General features: G+C 42.7%; 1 protein-coding gene across 1 annotated transcript; it reads left to right on the top strand.

The window, feature by feature from the left end:
• Positions 1 to 182: 182 nt before the first annotated feature.
• Positions 183 to 23,116, top strand: CACNG1 (calcium voltage-gated channel auxiliary subunit gamma 1). The gene is made up of 4 exons (XM_007439023.2): positions 183 to 426; positions 18,002 to 18,076; positions 21,119 to 21,256; positions 22,890 to 23,116. Exons 1-4 carry the CDS (start codon positions 183 to 185, stop codon positions 23,114 to 23,116), a joined length of 684 nt encoding a protein of 227 aa, XP_007439085.1.
• The last annotated feature ends 351 nt before the right edge of the window (positions 23,117 to 23,467 follow it).

The following is a 23,467-nucleotide window of genomic DNA, read 5'->3' as shown; positions in this document are numbered from 1 at the left end:
CTGCCCATCTTCCCCCAGCCCCCAACCCCCTCCCCTTTGGTATTGCAGGGCTGACATTTGAAAATGCTTAGCTACGCCAAGCCTTTGGAAGACGACTCCAACAGATCTCGGTGCTCCTTGCCAGAGGCCAGTCGGTCCAGAACCAGCAGTAGCCCCTCTTTATAGCCGTACACTTTCCAGCCATGTCTGAAGCCAAGACCTTCAAAGTCCGGGTGACTTTTGCTATTATTCTGATAGGTGTTGCTTTGATGTTTACCGCAGTGGTGACGGATCACTGGGCTGTGCTGAGTCCCAAGGTGGAGGAATACAACACTACCTGTGAGGCAGCTCACTTTGGGTTATGGCGGATCTGTATAAAACGGATCTTCATGGAAGAAAACAAGATGGACAAGGAACAGGGTTGTGGGCCAATAAGCCTGCCAGGAGGTATGTTGCTCTGATCCCTATGTAAGCACCTTGGCAGACTTGCTTTAGAACTCTGGAGGGCATGCGACTCGGCCAGGACTTTTGTTTTCAGGTTAACGCCCTGGTTTATTTGTTCTCACTTCTTTGAGGTTCCATCTCTCTTGGCAGATATTATATGGCTGTTTACTACCATGCTCATTGGCTGTTCTGTTTAGCAGGAAAAATGCAATAAAAGGGAACAGAAAGAACGGGCAGTTGCAAACCTAATAGAGTATTGGCATACAACTCCAAGAATATCAATGTGATTAAGTGCAAAGAAAGGTTCTGGTAAAATATCTCCACCTTTCTCATGCATTTGATCAAGGTTTGAACAGATCCTATACAGTGTATACTTAAAAGTGTAGACATGCAAGGACGGTGTTTGAACCATATTGTGTATAGTTGATACATGGAATCTGTTCTGATTATTCGCAAGGGTCCTTATGCCAGGAATAGAGTTCATTCCCAACCTACTCATTTGTATATTTATATTGCCGGTTTGGCCTCAGAAAAAAAATGGGGGTGTTTTCTATTCCACTAGACTGGAACAGCGATGTCAAGGCAGAGAAAATACAGGCTACTAGAGTAGGATTTCTGCATTGGGAACATGATAGTCTAATTAGGTAGAGTAACCACACCATGTGTGAAAAAAGAACTACAGAATTGACTAGAGATTTGGGGATAGGGTGGTCACTTACATAACAAAAAAACAAGGACTCAGGCAGAATTGTATAAAATGTGCATGTCCAAATGTATACATGCAGCTATAATTTTAGAATAATTGCAATTACTGAAATGGAGATATGATACTTTAACCATAATGGGGAAGACATGACCAAGTGGCCTATAGACCCACTCAATCTCTTGCCCAAGTGCAGAGAGATGATGGAAACCTCCAAGGCCTGCTCTCTTTCTTGGGGTCCTTGACCACTTAACCAGATTTACAGAAGACGCTTCAGAACAGATAACTCTCTTCAGTAAAATCAGACCCAGGGCAACTGTATTTCCAGAATGAATGCGGCAAGACAGGAAGGGGGCATTTACAAGTGGGCAGGATGTCTGATAGCAAGGAAGAGGATTCCTATTCCTTTCAGGACCCAACCTCCATTCAGGTAGCGTGAGACCCTTGCCTCCAGCTGGGTTTTCTGTCCTGCAACAGCTGAGGCCAGCCAGCTCCAGCCCTTTATAAAGCTCTGCCCCTGCCAGAGGACCCCTACCACTCATTGCCTGCTGTCACAAACATTACAAAGGGGAAGGACTCCTGATGACCCACTAGAACTTCCAGCAGCACCAGCATCTTGCTAGGAGGAGGGGTGCATCGGGTAGATGTTCCAAAGAACAGCATCTACCAGGTGGCCCAAGCATCGGCCAAACCTATGGTGCTGCAGCCTCCCAGGTGGCCACTCAGACTGCCATGTCTTGTCCTGAGGGAGGATGCCTCAGAGGGAATGAATGATGGGTGAGATCACCCAGGCTGTTTTCACATTTAAGCCAAAGGGAGAGGAGGGGAGGGGAGGGAAGGGAAGGGAAGGGAAGGGAAGGGAAGGGAAGGGAAGGGAAGGGAAGGGAAGGGAAGGGAAGGGAAGGGAAGGGAAGGGAAGGGAAGGGAAGGGAAGGGAAGGGAAGGGAAGGAGCAACTGGACATCTTGTGCTGTCCCTGATTCTTTTAATAGTTGTGAAGAAAATCTGATATCTGAGACACCACTTATCTCCAACTGGTTCTGCCCACCCAGTATGTTCCAGCAGAGTTGGTGCACTCCAGGTCCCTTCCATTAAATGTTGCCATCTTGTGGGACCTAGGAAGTGTGCCTTCTCTGTTGCAGCCCCCACCCTCTAGAACAGCATCCCCCAAGAGATAAGGATGGCACCCCTTCTCCTGGGGTTCCGGAAAGCCTTGAAAACTTGGCTTTTGGTCCCAGGCCTGGGGTTGATGTTTGTCATTGTTTAGTGGCCCCTGTTTTGTTTTGTGGGTTTTGTTAGCAGAGTATTTTAGTCTGGGCTGTCTGTGTGATTCAATATTTTTAGCTGTTTTTATGTTTTCCCTAGTTTTGCACGCCACCAGAGTCCACTGGAGTTGGGCGGCCAATACATTAAAATAATAATAATAATAATAATAATAATAATAATAATAATAATAGTATCAACAGGTGCACTTTCCTTCACTTTACTATTTGATGTGCCTGCCCAAACTCCTTCAATTAAAAAAAGAAATTCTGGAGTGCTGCCTTGTTTTTGTATCTGGGATTATCCAGCATTGTGCTCAATGCCATGACAATGTTGATGCAGGCCTTTATTTCACCTAAGTCATGTGACCTGTGCTGCTTTTAAAACTGAGCAAGGCCTTGTAGCAAAAAGCCCCACAAGGAAAGCTGTAATAGAACATGCAGACTTCCTCTTCCCCTTCCAGAACTTCCATATCCAGTGTTTTCCTTGGATTCCAACATGCTAGTGAGGTACAGTAGACTTTGATAGGTCACATTCTATTTTGCTTTCTTAAAAACATTAAAGATTTTCATGGCTTTAAATGGTAAACGCAATTGAGCACTTGTACATAAAATGGTGGCATGGACAACTAGCATAATGTACAGATCTGATGGATTTCACTTTGGAAAATTATGACATTTGCTTTGTAAAGTAGTTGCTTCGATAGTAGCTCCCAAGAAAGCCCTAGGCTTCAGGAAAACGCAGCCACCGCTAAGGGCTCCTAGCAGTTGCCAATTTAATGAGACCCCTCTTCCCACCCATTTTCCTCCTGCTGTTGCTGCGTCATGTCAGCATTATGTATTCCTCTTAATTATTTTCAAGAAAAACCTCTTGTGTTGGGCAACTTCATCACCTATCTTCATATGTCAGGCATCAGAACCATTTTCTCCTCCTTTGGGACTAAAATTCTACCATCAAGTGATTGCCAGGATGTGACTTCATACATTAGTCCATCACATGGCCACTGTTTTCCCGTCAAGGGAAATTGTCTTTGCTTAACATGCTAGCCTTGACAGAAGCCAGGGCTTATTCTGGATTTATTTTGTCCTGACCTTGCCACTTAGGTCCACACCCAGCTGTCTCCAGTAGAACCCCCCCAAAAGCCTACCACTTTTGCACTGTGAACCTCTTCCTTCTCTCTCTCCTCACTAATAACTACAGTCTTTGCAAATCCCTCAGCATCTTTGCCCTACTAGTGATGCCTTTGGAGCTGATTTTGAATTCCTGGTCCACAGCCAACTTTTTTGCCCTCAGTCCCCAACCTTCATCTGGGGCCAGCTTTGTATGACTTTGCAGTGAAGTAAGCATGGCGCATTGCATAGCATTGTGCAGACAGCCTGAGGAACTGCAACCATATGAGACTGGTCCAGAGATTTTTGCCCAGGCAAGGCAATAGCTATAGCCCTCCTCCAGGTGGCCTCAGAGAAAATGAAAAAGAATAAAAACAGTAAAAGCATGTTTGTACAAAGCCTCTTGTGGGCAGAAGTAGCAGAAAACCAACAGTAGCTCCAATAGTAATTGACCTAGCAACACACAAAACTGGCAGAACCTGGTTTAATGTATTGTCGAAGGCTTTCACGGCCGGCATACGATGGCTGGTGTGGGTCTTCCGGGCTGTGTGGCCGTGGTCTTGAAGTTTTGTTTCCTAACGTTAGGAAACAAAACTTCAAGAACACGGCCACACAGCCTGGAAGACCCACACCAGCCATCAGAACCTGGTTTACTTTCTCAATCTTCTGTGCAGCACGGGGCTGGCGCCCTTTCAGAAAACAGGCCCATACTATAAATATATGTTGATAAGGAGCCTGAAGTGCAGATGCCTCTGCAGAAGTTGGTGTTAGTTTCTCCGGAAGCTCAAGCCATGGAGGGCAATGCCCAGCCGCCAAAGAAGTCTCAGGGGGCTAAGAGGAGCTGGACAGAACCCAAACCCTGACTACTTCAGCAATCAAGTGGTCAATGGAACAGGCCATCACATCTACAGCAAAAATTGCATTGGGGGAAGAGGGAAAACTCTAATTTAGAACTGGAAGAGCTATGGATAACTTTAAACTGCCACAGATATAGGCTGGGGAAGAGTAATCACCATCAGTTTATGGCAGAAAAGAGAGGTTATATGCATGTGTGGTGGTGAGGGGCAAGTGAGGAAAAGGCCTTAGTCCAACAGAAGTTGGTCTAGTTCTCTTCTTATTGTCTTTACTGACCAACAGTCAGGTTCAAGGTTTATTCTGGTAGTATGTAGGTAATTTCTCCAGCCCTGCTTGAGGCTGAACTGATGAGGTCTGCTTTGCTGATACTCCTACCAGTATCAAAATATCCAACTTGACGAGATTATCCCACACAACTTCCTCCCTCCTCTGTAAAGCTTAAGGGAGTAATAAATAACCTTGAGAAAGAACCCAAGAAATTAATTAATGTATTCTTTCCCAGGATCTGAAGGAAGTTCACTGTGTATTCTCATAAGTCAGAATGGAAAGTGGCAGTCCAAATAGTGGGGATTTGTTGCTTGTGGCACCCACTCACCAATCTACCAGGCTTCCTCATGTGCTTGGGAATCTACAAGTCTATTAATCAATCATTCAGTTGCATGTAAATAATTTTTTCTACAGGACCAAATGATGTTTTGGTTATTTATTGTGATTAATAAATTAATATTGAGTTGAAATGCATAACATAGCTTTCAGATCTCCAGCAACTGAAAGCTCTATTCACGCTATTGAAATTATTAGTTACACTGAAAGGGAGATGTGGCTCCAGGAAAAGATGTTTTGTCAAAGCTGAGCAAATAAATTGAGCAGCCATGGCTAGAGGTGAATTAATCTATAAATCAAGGTGGAGACAGCTATTTCACTGTGGTCCAATCATCTAGTAATGAGAACCACAAACACAACCTCTGAAGAGTTTTAAAAACAAGCACCCGGGTACCTGGAATTCCGTGACAGCCTGCGTGGCCAGGGGCTGGAACATTGTAATTGTTTTTCAACACAGCTTGGGGAAAACCACAGGAGTTCCTATTTATCTTCGAGAACGTTGCCTTTTCCCATTCCGAATGCCTGTGATTATCAAAAGAAAGCTAGTCTAAAGACAAATTGAATGCTTGCCATTTGTTAGCAGGAAAGCGAGCAGATGATTGCAAAGCTTTCAGCCCTTTAATTTAATTTTGCAAAGCACTAAGTGTCTTGAGAGCACTATAAAAATAATAAAAGATAATTGCTGTGAGTAACAAATTACAGGATCTGCCATTCTGAGGAAATGTGAGAATTTCCGAGAGTCTCGGATGACAGGAAGCCAAGAAAAACATCCAGTGCTGTTATTTACAACCCATTTTACTAAAATCCCAAGAATGCCCATCAAATTGCTCTCTGGGCATGCTCATTGCCCCTGCCCCCCCACCTCCCAGCAGGCCGATCTTTGTTACGGACCATCAATTCCAGTCACGCTGCTCATACTTAACTCACCATCTCTATAATTGCCTCTTTGTTTACTGTGCAGATTTGAAAGGCAATGGAGGGCCGTGAATCTCTTCTCTCAGTCCCCCCTATGCAGGTACATGCTGACATCCATCAAAGGCAGCAAATACACTTCAGTTGCACTGCTATGGATATGCTTTATTAAGACAGCTGTGATTTACGAGCTTTACATTTATCCAACAATGTGCTATGGAAGTAGATTAGTGTGATCACCCAACAAGAATGCTTAACGTAGAATGTGTGCACACACAGACGTTTCAATGGATGGATGGATAAATAGGTAGATAGATAGATAGATAGATAGATAGATAGATAGATAGATAGATAGACAGACAGACAGACAGACAGACAGACAGACAGACAGACAGACAGACAGATAGATAGATAGATAGATAGATAGATAGATAGATAGATAGATAGATATTCATAGATTCATAGATAGGTAGCCCTTCAAGATAGGCCAGGTCAGGAAATGAACAAGACAAGTGTTGTCAGGTATAACAGCATTTTGAAAGCCTGACAGGGCATTCCTCTGGCCTCTCTTATACCATACAGAATCAAGTTGGAGTTGTTTGAGTCTCTTTTTCAGGGTCCCTCCTTTCTCAGGACTGTGGTGTTGTTTACTCTCTCCTTTATTCTCTCTTAGCAGTTCCCCTAACGGTTCTTGTATTCCTTTGCCAACAGCGTCTCTGCCATCCTCTACACAGATAGGTAGACAATTAATCCATCCCGCCTATGAGAACAGGGAGAAGGCCATTCCCGTTCCACTGCAGCACCTCTTGCGACTCTTTAACTCCTCAGGGTTAGGAGGACTCCAGCTAACGGGGAGCACAGTGATATGCAAAGAACAGAAGATGAATGAGTCTTCTGAAGCCTGATTGCACAACTTAGGACAGGGTTCCTCAACCTTGGCAACTTTAAGATGGGTGGACTTCAACTCCCAGAATTCCCCAGCCAGGGGAATTCTGGGAGTTGAAGTCCATCCGTCTTAAAGTTGCCAAGGTTGAGGAACTCTGACTCAGAATGTTCTCCACATTTTCCAGCTAATGTATATTGTTCTTGTTCTTGTTCTTGTTCTTGTTCTTGTTCTTGTTCTTGTTAAGGTATGCTATAGAGGCAACATGGCGATAAGTACGCAAGCCAAAAGCAGGCAGATACATTGATATACATTTTAGTAGCACATCAATATGCATTATAACATGAAGCAGGATATCTCGTAAGAAGAGAATAAGCTTTTTAAAAAGAGTAAGTATTAAATAATCATTAAGGGGCAATGCAATGGATATTTACAATTTGCCAATGTGTTGTCCTATACTTTCCAGCTCAAAAAATAATTCCGGGCCAACCAGTTAACAAATATCCCTTCTTTATTTCCTTTTCAATCAATCCATACTTAGGAAAAAATAAATCCCTTTGACAGTGAGATACTGTTTGTTGTGAACTTACACAGATATTATCACTGCATAAGGAAAGTCTGATTGTGCTTTCCAAGGAGAATCTTAAAAAGTTTTATTTTCCCTATATCCAAGTAACAAAAATGGGATTAAATTTCATTATCTGAACATGGTCTCGGGATCCATGATCACATGCCTTCAGTATCCCTTAGAGAGCAGAATTGCTTAACTTCCAGCTCCCCTATAGCATAAAAAAAAATAATAATAACTGCAACAGAAAAATGTTGCAACACAAAAAATCAAAATCAAATAAGTGTTTGATGGTCACAGACCAATAAAGCACAAGTACAAATTTTAAAATACATTAAAAACCAGTGCTGAAACAATTAATTATGAGAAGGGGAGTTGAACCCGCTTGGTTGTCCAAGATTAGTCTTACAGAAGAAAGATTATAATTTCTTGATCAGAGAGACAACTAGAACTTCTGACAGTTGGGTTTATGAGTGCCAGATGCCATGGATTACTGACGAGTACGATTGTGGAATGGGAGACTAGTGCATTTGCCCATACTGTAGTCTCCATGATAGGTAGTGCATTAATTCAAGCCAAGGTAGAAAAATCTCCTGTGTGGAATATGTAGGAGGTTGCAAAGGTAGTTAGGAATTATCCACAGAGAACCTGCAGTTGCACCATAATAGGACTGAATGATTTTAGTTCTGTCATTTTGTAGATCTAAAACCCAAATCCTCTGTTTAAGTTTGATTAAGGCTTTATCTGGGCTAAGTGAGGAGATTGCCAGGAGTGAAAGGCCATAATATGCCAGATCAGAATCTATCCTGATCAGAAAACCTATCCAGTTGAGTGAAAGATTGTTTCAGCTAAAGTCTGTGATGGCAAAGTCTCAGGTGGGCCTCAAGAGGAAGGCAGCCAAGCTCTAGCCGGCATCTGAAGTTGAGCGAGGGACATGAAGTATGGCTTTCAGAAATGTAGATGGAACAGCTTCTCAAGTAGGGGCATCCTTATAAATACAAAGTTGCACAAAGTTGCACACCATATAACAAGTTCAGAACCTTTGCTTTTCGCAATTTCATTGCTGCAGGAATGTAGTATTTTAAGATTGTGTTAGAAACGTTTTGAATAGAAAACTGACTCACTTCCAGCAAGTGAAGGTTGGAAGTGGAGACCTAGGTCTCCACTTCCAACCTTTAGTCTTTAATTTGATCAACTGATCATTTCTCAATGTCCCATTTATAAGTGTGTTCTAAAGAAAACAAGGACCTTAGTTTTCGATTAATTGATTTTCAGAAAATCCCTAGAACAGTAGGAGACTAAAGCAACTACGCGTCTACAAAGGCCCACTTGGATTACGGATAAAATGGCCACATCATCTGCATACAAGAGAATTGAAATAACATAGTAGGCAAGTGTTGGAGAGTGAACTTCTGGTTTAGAAAGGGCCACAATGATGTCATTTCTATAGGCATTGAACAATATGGAGGTAAGAATAAAGCCCTGTTTGATTCCTCTGAGGATAGTGATGAGAGTGGTTAAATCACTGTTTGTTGTTGTTCAGTCGTTAAGTTGTGTCCGACTCTTCGTGACCCCATGAACCATATTGCGCCAGGCCTTCCTGTCCTTCACTGCCTCCCTGAGTTTGCTCAGTTTCATGCTCATTGCTTCAGTGATGCTATCTAACCATCTCATCCTCTGCCGTCCTCTTCTCCTTTTGCCTTCAATCTTTCCCAGCATCAGGGTCTTCTCCAAAGAGTCCTCTCTTCGCATTAGGTGACCAAAGTATCTGAGCTTGAGCTTCATTATCAATCCTTCCAATGAGCAGTCAGGGTTGATTTCCTTTAAGATTGACTGGTTTGACCTCCTAGCAGTCCAGGGGACTCTTAAGAGTCTTCTCCAGCACCACAGTTCAAAGGCATCAATTCTTCGGCGCTCAGCCTTCTTTATGGTCCAGCTCTCACAGCCATATATTACTACTGGGAAAACCATAGCTTTGACTATCCGGATCTTTGTTGGCAAGGTGATGTCTCTGCTTTTTAATATGCTGTCTAGGTTTGCCATAGCTTTCCTCCCAAGGAGCAAGCATCTTTTAATTTCATGGCTGCAGTCTCCGTTTGCATTACAACTGCCTTTAATCCGCATAGTAGCATTTTGTTGTAACTAAATTATCAACATGAGAAGGCAATTATCAATGGATGTTGGGCTAAATTCCTCCATAGTGTCTCATGAGGCTGCCCTTAAATCAATAAAAGCAAAAGAAAGAGTGCTTTGGTAAAGCTGGTTTCTCTAGATCATATCAATCTTTTGCCTTTTGCAACACAGATGGTGGAGCTTGGGAGTGAGTAGTTGCCTGCTGGCAGGAATTCCCATGTTACTCCAAGCATCACACTATGCTTGTCCTGGTCCATTTAATTTAGGTCAAGAGGTGGCTTTAAAGTTCATCCTGACCGCAGCCAGCCATTAATCACCCAGTGCAAAGCAAGGATGAGGATGAGGCCAAAGAGATTGACACAAGGGGGCTGCTGATTTTTGCATTCCCCCATTGCTTGTCAAGGGGAATATTGGCTGATTTCTCTGGAGCTCTTTGCACTTTCAGGGAGGTTGCTATGAGACAAGAACCACAAGCTGATGTGAAAATGATACTGAAACTTAAGCATCTGCAGGGTGGGTCAAGGTGGGGGGGTGAAACATGTCATAGTGTAATGCAAACCATGTGATTTACATATTTGCATTCAATGCTTTGTGACATCGCCATGCTTGTCTCATTACTTCTGTCATGCTTTGTGACATCATCTGTCATTGTGGTTACCTGAGGAGGCCTATGAGGAGAGAACAGGCATGCGGAAGGGCCTTAAGTGATGACTCTACAATAGCAATAATAGATGGAAGTTTGTATTAATTTTAGAATTAAAGTTTGTGTTAATTTTAGAATTAAAACTTAAAGTGGTATTTCATGAGAATGTGGTGGCAAGGGGCTTGTGTTTCAAGTTTGTACTGGACCCAAAGGGCTGCTTGGGCCCTGACCTGAGCAAAGGAGTTGGGCCCACCATTTCTGAATTGTGCATTATGATTTTTCTCAGTTGCATGTATTATTTTCCTTGAAGCTCAACTCCTCAAAAAACATAGCTTCAAATATGTATTAACTAAATTAAGTTCTGTTCTCTTAAGTATATGTATTTGCATAAAGTAGAGATGACATTGCTATTCAAACCATTATATTGTTTTAATAAGGTAAGCAAAGCATAAGATCATGTCATAATTTGCCTTGATTTTCCCAGGCAAGCATGGGCTGAAATCCAAATAGCTCTTTCCAGCCTTTGCATGTCTGCCCCCACTTGGCAATAAACCACCCTGTGCTCGGTGGCACTTACAAAGAGAAAATTAAGAGAAAAGTATGTTGCAGCCTTAGGCTTACACAAGGCCAGTGCTCTGTTTACTCTCTGTCTCACACACACACACACACAGACATACCACTGCCATACCATATCCCAAATCAAATTCAAAAGCAGCCTGTTAGGAGATGCAGGGCACTGCTGATTGAAATTTATCTATCATCTATCTATCTATCTATCTATCTATCTATCTATCTATCTATCTATCTATCTATCTATCTATCTATCATCTATCTATCATCTAGCTATCATCATCTAGCTATCTATATATCCTGGCAGCTCTTGGTTTAACAGATCTAAGTAACATTCTTTGAATCCTGGCTGTGATACTTTTCCTGTCCCTCAAATGCTTTTCCTTATCTGATAAGCCACATTCTACTGTCCTATCACCATTACCACTGTCACTTGATGAAGCCTGGAAGACACAGGCCCTGCGTCTCCCAACATTACAGAGATGCTGCCTCCTAAGATCCCTTTCCCAAGACCTTCTGTCGCCTGCCTGTGCAAAAGACAGGGTCCTCCTCTTCCCACTCCAAATGCAGCAGCAGCCAGAGCTGGATCCGATTTCAGTGCTATGATGGGGATAGCAAGCTCCTGAGGTTGCAGTCAGATTCAGGGAGGTGGGAGAACTCAGTGCTGTGTTCCCTAACTCTAGCAGGTGGACCGGCCCGAAGACCCAGAGGGAACAACAGGAGGGGTCTTCCTCTGCTGAGGCCTCTTTCACTGGCGCTGTCTCCTTCTGTGGATGAAGCTGGCTGCCTAAGGTAGAACAATATATGTTGTGTTCAGACACCAAAATCCCCAGGCTGTTTTGCAAACCATGGTGCTCTTCAGCTCCTGTAGATGAGCTGAACCCCCAGAGATTAAATAAGAGATCATAACTCTGCTTAATACTGCATTAGCAAAATGCTTTCCAGCATCTTTCAAAATTTAAAACTGGAGTTGTATTTTGGAGCATAAATTTGTATTTCATCCATAAAAATCAGTTGACAGGCTGTTTGGGATGCAAAATACTACAGTGCTGTGTGTTGTGTTTGAGTTAGTTGCCGCAAGTGTTTCAGCCTTTCCTTGTGGTATTTTGCCCAAGTTAAAACCCCAGTTGGCTTTGCCTGATGGACCCACGTTTACAACACTAGCCTGGCACGATGCTGTTCTGGAACAGACAGGATTACACAGCCATGGAGGATCAAGTGTTAATCCTGCACAACAGGAGTCTGATGAAAGGCCCTTCAGAACTCCATAGAGAGGGTTGCATTACCCTGTACCCATCAAAAAGCTGGGCACCATATAAGATTTTCAAATAAAATAAAATTATGGGGACAACTTTTAACTAATCAAAGGGGGGGGGGAATAGAATTGTCTTATTGTAAGGATAACTTTTCTTTAATATGATTCAAAGTTTTGGTTTTTATTAATAGTGAGGCTGAGAATATCCAAACCCCTGGTGATTTAAGGATTGATTTGTTAGGGTAGTCATCTATTAGAGGTATATTAGTATTAATTGTGTAATTATTTGTAATTTTATATGAGAACATAAGCAGAGCCCTGCTGGATCAGACCCCTGGCCCATCTAGTCCAGCAGTCTGTTCTCACAGTGGCCAGCTAACTGCACAAGGAAGCCCACTGGTCTCCCAGCAGATGGCCTTCAGGGGCAGTCACACAGCCATCAAAGCTAATAGCCACTGATCCCCAAGACTTCCATGAATTGGTCCTTTTTTTGAAGCCAGCCAAGCTGGTAGCCAGCACCACATTTCATGGTAGCAAATTCCAAATTTAATTATGTGTTGTGCAAAAAAAATTTCCTTTCATCTGTCCTGATTCTTCCAAGTTTCAATTTCCTTTGGATCTAGCATTTTGGGAAAAGGAAAATAGCTTCTCCTTGTCCACTTTATCCACACCATACATAATTTTGTACACATCAAAATTATATAGCCTTTGCTGAGTGATGTGTTTTCTTCTTTTGTTATGATTATGGATGTTGGGCTATTTTACTGTATTATTTTCTTTTTCAGTATCTGAGCATGAGCTACTCTGTGTAGATTATAGTGTTGATTGCCTTTGTAGCAATACATTTTTAATTAAAAAAAATTCTAATTGTGGTGTTGGTAAAATACTCATTCTCACAGGCCAATCATTTCGTATCAAGAGCTGCCAATTCTGCACATAAGTTATCTTGGTCAGTAGTAAACAAAGGCTGGGTTTGCACAGCTCTCTAGTTCAAATGTGGTCAACTCAATCTGGTAGCCAGACCATGGCAGGATTTGGGCAAAGTTGGGCAATTGGATTCATTTCATAAAGGACGTGCAAGGATGTGCTCTGTGATCCCAGCTTTGAATATGACCACTTTTGCTTTTTGGGAAAAAATAAAGTCTGTCTATCTGGGGGAGTGGGAATAAAATGTATAAAATAAAATACCAGTTGCAGTTATATTTGCAGTAAAGGCATCATGGACAACCTGCTGCTCTTCTGTTTCTTGTCTTTTGCCAGAGGAGATGTTTTATGAAAAGTGATCTCTCTTCTTTAGAAAAGCCAGCTCATCTCCCCAACCCACCTCCCATTAAGAAAGTCACCAAATGTTCCTCTAGGCTGTGTGGTGGCAAGCACCCACCCTAAGTGTTTAACTCCCCCCATGATAGATTTGGATGATTAGTGATTATTGTCAGCTTTTAATTTATTTCTGCACTTCTATTTCATTTCTTTTGGCCCAAAGCTTGAAGGAATAAAACTATTGTTACTACTGCATGTTGAGAATTACAACATGAAAGAACATAATTTCCACAAATCATACCAGTACAAACTCATTCTCCTTTGTTCTTGCAATGCAAGTTCATAAGGAAGAGCTTCATGGAACAGTAGAACAGTAGACCACAAATCTCCATCGATTTCTCTGCTGGACAGCTCAGTCACACATTCTCGGGCAAGTGGATGGAAGGTGATGATGTCTCCTAACCAAGAGGGCACTATCTTTCTATTTCAAAGGAGGGGTCCATGCAGGCATTTAAGATTGCCCAGTTCCAGTTGCTCTGATATTAAAAAGGAAACTATCTTCCTAACTGCGGTGAAGTGTATAATGTTTAACGTTTTCTGTTTCCAAACTTTTCAGCTGAACAATATGAATAGCTTAATCTGCCTTTTCTCCAGGTTTTCTCATTGGCATACCAAACTAGGGATGAACAGAGTGGGGCCATTGATATGGTCTTCTGGGGGTATACCATTACCTCTTCTGCTGGTCCTCCTGATTTACCACTGTTGCCACCACAGCTAATTCCATAAAAGTCCCTGTTTTGCTAATACCTGGCAATTACAGTGTCCTCTGTGGACAGAAGTCAAGAGATCTAACCCATAGCCTCTGGCTTCTGTTCTGAGCAAACTACAGGGTTTGAGGCCTTGCAGGGAATGGGCTTTGAAGAGTTGAGCTCAGTGCCCCCGAGCCCTTTCACAATGGATGTTGGAAGTGAGGACTCCATGATCATGAAGCTTTCTAGAAAAGTAGCAACCACAGTAACAAGGATAAACCCTAACCTCCTCCATCTGCTCCACAAGCAGGTATTTTTCTTCTCTTCACTGATTGAGTCTCTGGAGCTGGAGGTTTTCAGCTTCCCTCTGTCTTGCTTGTGGGTTGGGAAGGTCATTAGATGTAGATTTGCTTCCTGCAAGTTTATGAAGATGTTTGAGTGATCACTGTAGCTTTGGCTCCAAGTAGAATGAGGAATGGCTATTTGTCTGCAGTCTGAGAGGGGACTCAATTCTCTGTGTCAACTGTTTTGCCTGAACTTATTTAGAGCAGGGTAGGAAAGATACTGCTGCCTTCCATGTGAGCTTGTACAGGTAGTCTTCATTTAGTGACCACAATTGGGACCAGCAACTAAGTCGTAAAGTGAAGTTGTAGCTAAGTGAAACTGTGACTGTGCTTATGATCTTACATAGGCTTTCCTTTGCTTTACAGACTTGTGAAGGTCATAAATGTGAGGATTGGTCACAAAGTTACCTTTTCATCACTGTTGTAACTGCAAACGGTCACTTTACAAGGCAGTCACTAAACAAGGACTACCTATAATGGTATGTGGGAATGACCTTGGGAGACAGCAGGAAGAGCTGCAGCCTAGACACCAGTCTGATAAACGAAATCTGAGCCCAAAGGAGGAGGGGTAGAGAAAGTGTCTCAGAACGGACCCTTCCTAGTTTTTGGGAGAGTAAAAGTAAGGGACGGGAGGGGTACTTTCAGAATTGCAAGATTGATGCTAGCCCTTCAAGGTAGCCCAGACAAGAAGCACAACCAGGAGTACTAGCTCTATCTTTATTGTAAGGTTACATTAACAGAATCAACAGAATCAAAATCAACAGAATCAAAAACAGAATCAACAGAAACAAATATATGTTGGGCATATTTTTTTACTTTGTTCTGATGGAGGAGAGGGAAGTTGAAAGGCAAAATAGAAGCTTAAAGCCTTGCAGAACATCCCTTAATAACCCCTAACCCTGCCCAGCTCTCTTGGTTGGTTTTAAGGGCAAACTGATTGTCTTAACTTTCTGCAAATCATAACGCACTGATTTTACTCTTTAACTACTTAGAAAGTGCCCTAAAGAGAAACATGAGTCTGAAAAAATTAGTTGGTGATGTCATAATTCATTATGCAATACCATTAGCTACACCCTCTATAGCCCCCAAGCAGAGGAAAAGGAGGAAATGCAGTCCCCAGGATGAAAAATTTGGTCCCAGTCAGTTGCAGTCTATTCACTAAACTGTAAATAATCAAACCATGATTTAGTACACTGGGTGAAAAGGAAGCTAGCTGATAAATTCCTGTCCAAAGCAAACATTAATCTATGTATAACATGTGAAAAGAACTTGGGAATATTAGCAATATAAGCATCATTTCAAAGAAAGTTTCAATTAATAGGATAAAAACATCAGTTTGTATACTTCAAATTCAGAAATCAGCAGATCTTCTTTTTAGTACCCTGTAGTGCATTTGTGACAATCAGCAGTGCTGCTAAATAGCCTGCAAAGACTGGGCATTAAGCTGAAGGCATCAAGACGGAGACATCAAGTCTTGTGTGGCCAGAACAAAACATTATTTAACAAGTTCATAGACTTGTTATACGCATCAGGTACAGAACAACAGGGTAGGAGAATCTGCCATCCCCCCCCCCCCCCCCGTACTCTGTTAATGGAACAGAAGTTCCGTCCTGGATAAAAGGTGACACACATGTCTCAGCAGGAAAGAGAAGTTCTGGAACAGGGAAGGGGAAGGAAGGAGAGGGAGATGACATCAGCAAGAGAAGGTGTCAGTCAAGTTCAATGACTTGTGCTAAATCACTCCAAGGAAATATCCTAGAAAATCACATCTGCAAAGATGCAAAATTACTTATCTGGGCTCATACAACAAAAGCAGTCAAAACAAACCAATGAAGGTAGCCAGAGTGAAAGCCTGATGGCAACATGGTAGCCAGGGTGATGTAGGGTAAGGCATCCGACTGGCACTGTAGAATCCAGGTTCATCTCTACCCTCAGCTGCAGCAGTTTACAAGGTTGGAGGTCACCTATTCCACCTCCCTGCTCACTATAGGAGCCACTGGAGCATCTCTAACAGATGACCATCCACCCTCTGTTTGGATATCATCTTCAGCAAAGGACAACTCACAGTTCATGTGGCAGCCTGTTCCACTGGCTGACAGCTCATACCATCAGGAAGTTCCTCCTGACCTCTAGTTTGAAACTATTTTGTTGCAGTTTTAACCCACTGGCAAACAGGAGGAGTCTGTAGCACCATTTCCAGCTAACAGATTTTATTAAAAGACATAAGCTTTCTTGAGTTGCAACTCACTGCATCAGGTGCACAGAGTAGCTAGACTGATATAGGATTTAAATTGGGCTGAGGTGTGAGGGGAGAGGGAGGGGAAGATAGGTTGGTTATGCAGATGCAGGTATCATATGAGACAGATTACCTTATCAATTAACAATTCTAATCTGTTAAAAGCCCATTGTGCTTGCTGAGATTTTTTGAGATTGCCTAAAACCTTAACAATTTCTCACTCAGTGACACAGTTAAAATTCCAATTTTCCAAAGCAGTCACTCTGAGGTCTGCCACAGAGTGTCCTGGGAGGTTGAAATGCTCTGATACTTCTTTGTACTTGTTTTGAGTCCTGATGTCGAATCTGTGTCCATTAATTCTTTTATGCAAAGTTTGTCCTGTTTGTTCCATATTGACAGATTACTGGAAGATGATGGCATTAAAGGAAGAGCATATTAAGTTGCCTCTGATCTTGTGTGTGTACTTGTTGGGGTCTGTGATGGTACTCTTGATGTGGAGGCAAAGGTGTGGAGGCAAAGTAGACGTCTGGGTTTGTTCCAGCATCTGGTTCTCACGTTAGCAACATTGTCCTGTTATTTCATGTTCCTTGTGAGAATCTGCTTCAGACTGGGTGGTTGTCAGCATGTAAGTATGGGCCTACCACTCAGTGCCTGAGAAAGCGTGATGTCATTGTCCAATATGGGATGTAGCTTATTAATAATGTGTTTAAGTGGTTTCAGGTGTAAGCTATAGGTGACAACCAATGGTATTCTGTTGTTCTGTTTCCATGGTTTGTCCCCAAGGAATTGATCTGGCTCCATTGATTTGTCTATTGATCTCATTGGGTGGGTAGTACAATCTCCTGAATGCCTGGTTTAATGGTGTCAGTTGAGCATCTCTGTCAAGTGGGTCAGAACAAATGTGGTTGTAATGTAGAGTCTGGCTATAGATTTGGTGGTATGTCCTGGGTGAAACCTGTTGATCCACAATTGCCCAAAATGCATAGGTTAGTGCTGCCATGGATTACATGCTGCAATCTTGTGGACATGGCTGAAAGATACAAGTGAGAAATCTATATAAAATATAAAGGCTCCAGAAAAATTACTATGCTTTGTCACATTTAATGGGTGGGGGGATCCCACTGCTCTATGTCTGAATGTACATGTTGAATATACTGTATAAGGTCTCAGTTTCCGCGCACCTCATTGATAGAGTGAACATCTGAGAAAGTATGTGCAGAGTAGCTGCCTGTCATGGTGGTTTATTTGAAGGAATAAACAATTAATTTTATTTAATGAAAAGTCAGCTTTTTAAAACACCATATATTATTTTCTGTCATTTGTACCATTGATCTCAATGGGACTGAATTCTAAATAAAAAATATATAGGATTACCCTGCATGTTTTCTGTATTCTTTGTCTGTTTCAGCATTCAATAGAAATCAGAATAGATTTGGGCTAAAAGATGCAAGTATTAATTTTTTGTTTTCTTCCTCTCCCCTCCTTTCTTTCAGAACACAACTGTTCCTATTTCACACACTTTGTCTCAGGAGAAAGCACCGAGATATTTCAAGTATCAACACAACGAGGTAAGAAGAATTGGTAAGAAGGCAGCCTCTGCATCACAAGAGCAATACATCTCATGGCAAAATATATCCAGTTCATCAGACCCAGCTTCAAACAAAAATGGGATAGTAAAATGAGCTACAGAGGAAAACATCCAAGGGTACGAATGAAAGAGATGAAGATTCATATGGCATACTTATGGAAAGATGAATCTGAAGTCAGCCCCCTCAACTTTGGAGGAACATACTGAATAGTCTTCCTTATTCTGATGCCCTCCACTTGTGTTGGTGCCAACACTGAGAATTCTGAGAACGGTAGGCTCAACACATCAGGTGGACACCAGTGGGGAAAACTTAGAGTACACTCACATAAGAATCTCTTACTTGACAGGCTTCCTGGGTGGTGAAAGTCCCAAACCTGAAGTCCCAAGTATAATGAGAAACATTTCCATTTGTTCTAAGAGAAGATCAGTTAAAGAATTCACCAAGTTCTTCCTCTTCACTCAGAACAACTGAGTGACAGCCAGCTCTTGCTGCTTTCAGTGTGGGAGAGGAGCCTCTGGTTTTCTCTCATTAAGAGAGCTCTTCCTAGCCTTTCATTAGTAAGTTGATTTTTACAGCCTTTTTCAGCAGTAGTACTTGATGGTCCACGATGTCAGGCCCAGCCCAAGTCCAGTTGAGTAAAGTTCCTTTATTTGCTTATACCATATAGACAGAATCTTGCCAGACTAAATCTATACTATTGCAACCAGTGGATATACCCTGGGAGATTCTCGAGAGCGGCTATCCTGAACCTCTTTCGCTTTCCACGATCCTCCTGCAGACTGTATTGTCTTTTGTCTCCTTTCCCCTCCTGGAATGCACCTCCTCCTTCCTGATAGCCTTGCTCTCTCACATTACCCTCCTTTTCGTAGATACATTCCATCACACACTTCTTTGTTATGGCATTGGGGAATCGAAACACCTTTATTGCAGTTGTACAGTGAATGTGCTCTAACTATCCCTCTGGATTAATAATTTGTTTCTGGAATGATACATTCTACACAGATAAACTTGCCACATGCATGTTGTACAACATTATTTTTAGTCCTAAGAATTATCTAGCAAAGGACTCCTATGTTTTTAGTACTGCTACTGTCCTGTCCTATGGCAGGAGTCTAGTTGGAAGTTATCTGCCCCTTGCAACTGTTCTTTTGTAATGTAGAGCTGGATCATGAAAGGATGAGATTGAGAAGGTGCAGCCAAGCCCTGCCCTCAGCATCCCCATATGCCTGGCTGACATTAAAGACCAAAGAGTTGATCAATGTGACTGCGGGAGGCAGTTCCAATCTTACCTGAAACCAAAACCCTCTGGGATACAAGCACATTTTATTCTAGAATGTAGAGTGTGCTTTCTAAATCTCTTTGAAATCTTCATATTGGATACACAAGCATCTCTATAGGGAGGTAGAAAAATTAGGGATTTCTATGAGGTTTCTCTCCTCCCTAATTTAGCTATCTTCTGTAGCAGATGACTCTAGAAATAAAACAGTAGATGACAGGCTCACTTATATCAGGTTCACATACATGAGGAAGAAGCAAACTATCATCTAGTTGAATTTTGTACACTAAAACAATTTGTTTTATACTCTATGGAAATGATCAACTTCATCCTTATTCATTGTATTATTTTGCTGCACTTCAAGAATCTCCTTCAGATGTTTCAAGCCTTTGTATATTCAAGTCTGTATATTCAATAGACTGCTAGCATTTATAAGCTTGCTACTATTGAAATGAGAGCCAGTTTGGTCTAGTGGTTAAGGCACCAGACTAGAAACTGGGAGACCATGAGTTCTAGTCCCACTTTAGCATGAAGCCAGCTGAGTGATCTTGGGCCTGTCACTCTCTCACTCCCAGGAAGCAGGCAAGGGCAAACCACTTCCAAAAAAACTTTGCCAAGAAAACTGCAAGGATTTGTCTTGAGAGTCTCCAGGAAAAGGCACAGACAGTCACTGTTGAAGTAACCCATTTGATCATAACCATCTGTTATTATTCACTTCAGAGGAAATCCTGAGAATGCATGGAAAGGAAAGGAAGAAGAAAATGTTCAAACCATCTCAAAAACATTTTAAAAAAAAGATGTCCAAAAGTATATTTAATAGATGTCATGTGCCCCCAGGTGCTTTCATCCTGTTTAAATCATACCAAACAGATAAAACTGCCTGATCAGTAGGAGGGCTGTAAAATGGGGAGCTCAGAAATCTTGCTCCTGTTCTCCTGCAGCTTTTCCCAAATGCTTTTCTCCTAATTAGGATTATGCCTAATACTGAAGTTCAGCTGAGTAAAAACGTTGAAGAAGAAAGCTGAAAAGGTAACCAGCAGACCATTGGGTGGGTTATGATATCTTCACCCTTTTTGTCATTAAAAAAAAAAGGTGGGATTCACCACCTCTGTTTTCCATGGTTTCCAGTTGGTAAGTAGTGCTGTATTTCAGAACACACAGAGTTGTTCCTGCCATATTACTTTGGTTTCTCAGAAATCCATACAAGACAAAAAAGGATGGGAGATGAAAGTAAACCACAACTGCCCTTTTGCAGAAGCAAGCATGTGTCTTCTGGAGCTGATTATGATTTTTCCTGGAAAATCAGACAGGGAAGAAGGGAACCCAGGAACAACACAACTCCATTCATATGTTCACTATCCCACCATCTACATTTCTAATGCTAAATTGTTTCCTTGACCCCCATCATGCCTTGCACAGTTAGCTTACTTGCTCCTATTTCTGAAGCCCTTCCCTTCTGATTGCCCAGAGGGAAACATTGCTCTTAGGGCAGAAGGTGCACAGGGATGTCCTTCCTGGCACACATAAAAACTAGGCAGAGCTTTGACTGCACTGTTGTGGCCACCATCTTGACTTTTTGGACTGTACTCTGTGGACACTCCTGAAGGGGCATCTGTAGCCTTCGAAGGCACTTGAAATCTTTGATAGCTGGTGTTCTTGCTTTTTCTTTGCTTCCCCACGGAAACTGCAGCCCCACTGTGATTGGAAGATTTGTCTATGACCTTTTCCCTTTTTTGCCTCTCCAGAATACAGCATTTCTGCAGCTGCCATTGCCATCTTCAGCGTGGGCTTTTCCATCATCGGAACCATTTGTGTCCTCTTATCCTTCCGGAAGAAGATGGATTACCTCTTGAGGCCAGCTGCCATGTTCTATACGTTTTCAGGTGGGGAGGTAGAACAGGGATGCCAACTTTACTGCATGGATCAAATTTAGGAAGAATGGGAAGAATGGAGTTGGTGGAAGACCAACGGAGAAAGGGGACGGTGGTGCAAAGAGCTTTGCCAATCAAGAAAATAATTACTTCCTACCTGGGAGAGAATCCATTTTATCACAATTCTCCCTCCTTTCAGGACAGTGACCACAGGCTTATTTCCATTTGTAAATATTCCTTCTCATCTCATGGAGGTTTGTGGCTGGACAAGTCCCTGATATCTTCAGGATGAGCTGAAATTCTAGGGCAGTATGGGCCTGTTTTGGCTTCTCTTTTGCAGGATAAACAAAGTCATGGCATTTCCATGATATTTTCTTTACCTAAGAGTAACTAGTACTAGTAGAGGGCAAACCTTTAAGGCTACTTGAAGCAGCAAACCATTATCCTTCATCAGATCCCTAAAGAGGCTTCCTAGCCTTTAATTACCTTCCTGCCACCTTCAAATATCTTCCTTCGTGAACTATAGTTCCTGTTGCTCCTTTTCACATTAAGAAATTCCCCCTCCTGTAAATTCAAGGATGGATACCTCTCCAGGACTTCAAGCACCTTTGCCATTTTGAGGTCATGTTAGGGACCCTCCCATAAAAATGATGCTATGCATGTTCACCAAAAGGATGCTGTAGGCATGGCTGATCATGAAACACCCATTTCCCAAAAAGTGAGCAAATGAGATCGCTCCGTCTCTCACCTTCTAGCTCCCGCTGAGATGTTCTGTGCCATTCCAGCCCTCCTTCACCTAGTGCTGAACAAAACGCTCATTTGTGGTACTCACTCCTTTTTATTTCCAAAGAACGCCGCTGGGATCCAGACAGACCCCCAAGGCATGCTTGGTAATAAGATGGATGCAGGAGGCTAGTCTTTTGCTTTCCAGCACTCCCCTGCCACTCTCTTTTCTTTTTCAGGGTCCAGGAAATCAGGTGGGGCTGGGAGCCTGACAGACACTACAGCCCTTTAGTCCCCAGAGGCACCCGATTGCCTGTTCCTGCGCTTAATTGATAAGCTGTGGTAGATATCAGATCACCTTTCCACAGCCAGCTAGGACCCTGCCCTTCCAACTTCACTGTAGCTATCTGCACACACACGTTCATCTGTAGCTTGTGTGGTGTGTCAGTTTTGAAGAGGAAAGGTACTTCCAAGGACAGGTGGGCACTAGCAGTTCCTTCAGCCAGATCCCATCTTTTCCTGGGATCGTGCTGCAGCTGCAGAGGGCAGCGGTGCAACCCAGTGGAAAGATGAGGGGTTGAAGGGGTTGCCCACAGGCACTGCGCAAATGCTTCTCTGAGTGCCAAGTGCTGCTCATTTGCCAAGTAAAGCCATTGAGACCTACTAGCCACGGTAGTTTAGGGCTTCCTAAAAATGCCTCTGAGTACTAGTTGCTGGGAAACAAGTGTGGGGGAAGAGGGTTCCTTGTATGCCCTGGTGCAGAAGAGGATGCTGGATGAAACAGGCCTTTGGTCTAATCCAGCGGTCTAGGAATATCTAGCAGTTGCCCTGGAATTCAGATCAGCAGAAAATTGAGAAGCAGCAAGTCAGTGGCTCTGACTTCTCTTCCCCTGCTCACCACTTTCTTTTCCCCACTCCCCAGGCCTGTGTATCATCATATCTGTGGAGGTTATGAGGCAATCAGTCAAAAAGATGATTGCCAGCGACGAGACAGACTGGATAGATTACCACTACTCCTGGTCCTTCGCCTGTGCCTGTGCCTCTTTCGTCTTGCTGTTCCTCTGCGGAGTGGCACTCCTGCTGATCTCCTTGCCCCGCATGCCACAGAACCCGTGGGAGACTTGCATGGATGCCGAGCCAGAGCATTAAGTCTTGCCAGCTCATGTTGCTACTTGAGCCATATCATATCCCTCCTGCTCCCCAAAGGTCAGCTATATATAGAGAGAGATTATCACGGACCTACAGGAGTTGGTGTCGGAACACTGAACCATCTTTGGATAATGCCTCCTGAGAGAATCAACTCGGAGGTGAATGCAAAACCCTGAGATAAAACACGTGATTAGGATTACCGGTTTTGACAAGATGTACAAAGACTTGGCTTGATAGCACTGCTAGATTGTAACACAGCCCGGAAGAGTTGGTATAAATTTAACTGAATGGAAATACAAACTTAAGGAAGAGAAATTCTGTCTAAGCAGGGGTTGTGGCCACTCTTTTAGG

The sequence above is a fragment of the Python bivittatus genome, unplaced genomic scaffold, assembly GCF_059951505.1.
Source record: "Python bivittatus isolate LINGU-HERP-01145 unplaced genomic scaffold, Pbiv_v1 ctg000220_np1212, whole genome shotgun sequence".
In the NCBI taxonomy this organism is placed as follows: domain Eukaryota; kingdom Metazoa; phylum Chordata; class Lepidosauria; order Squamata; family Pythonidae; genus Python; species Python bivittatus.
The sequence above is the reverse complement of the archived record's forward strand: the minus strand, read 5'-3'. Positions and strand labels throughout refer to the sequence as shown.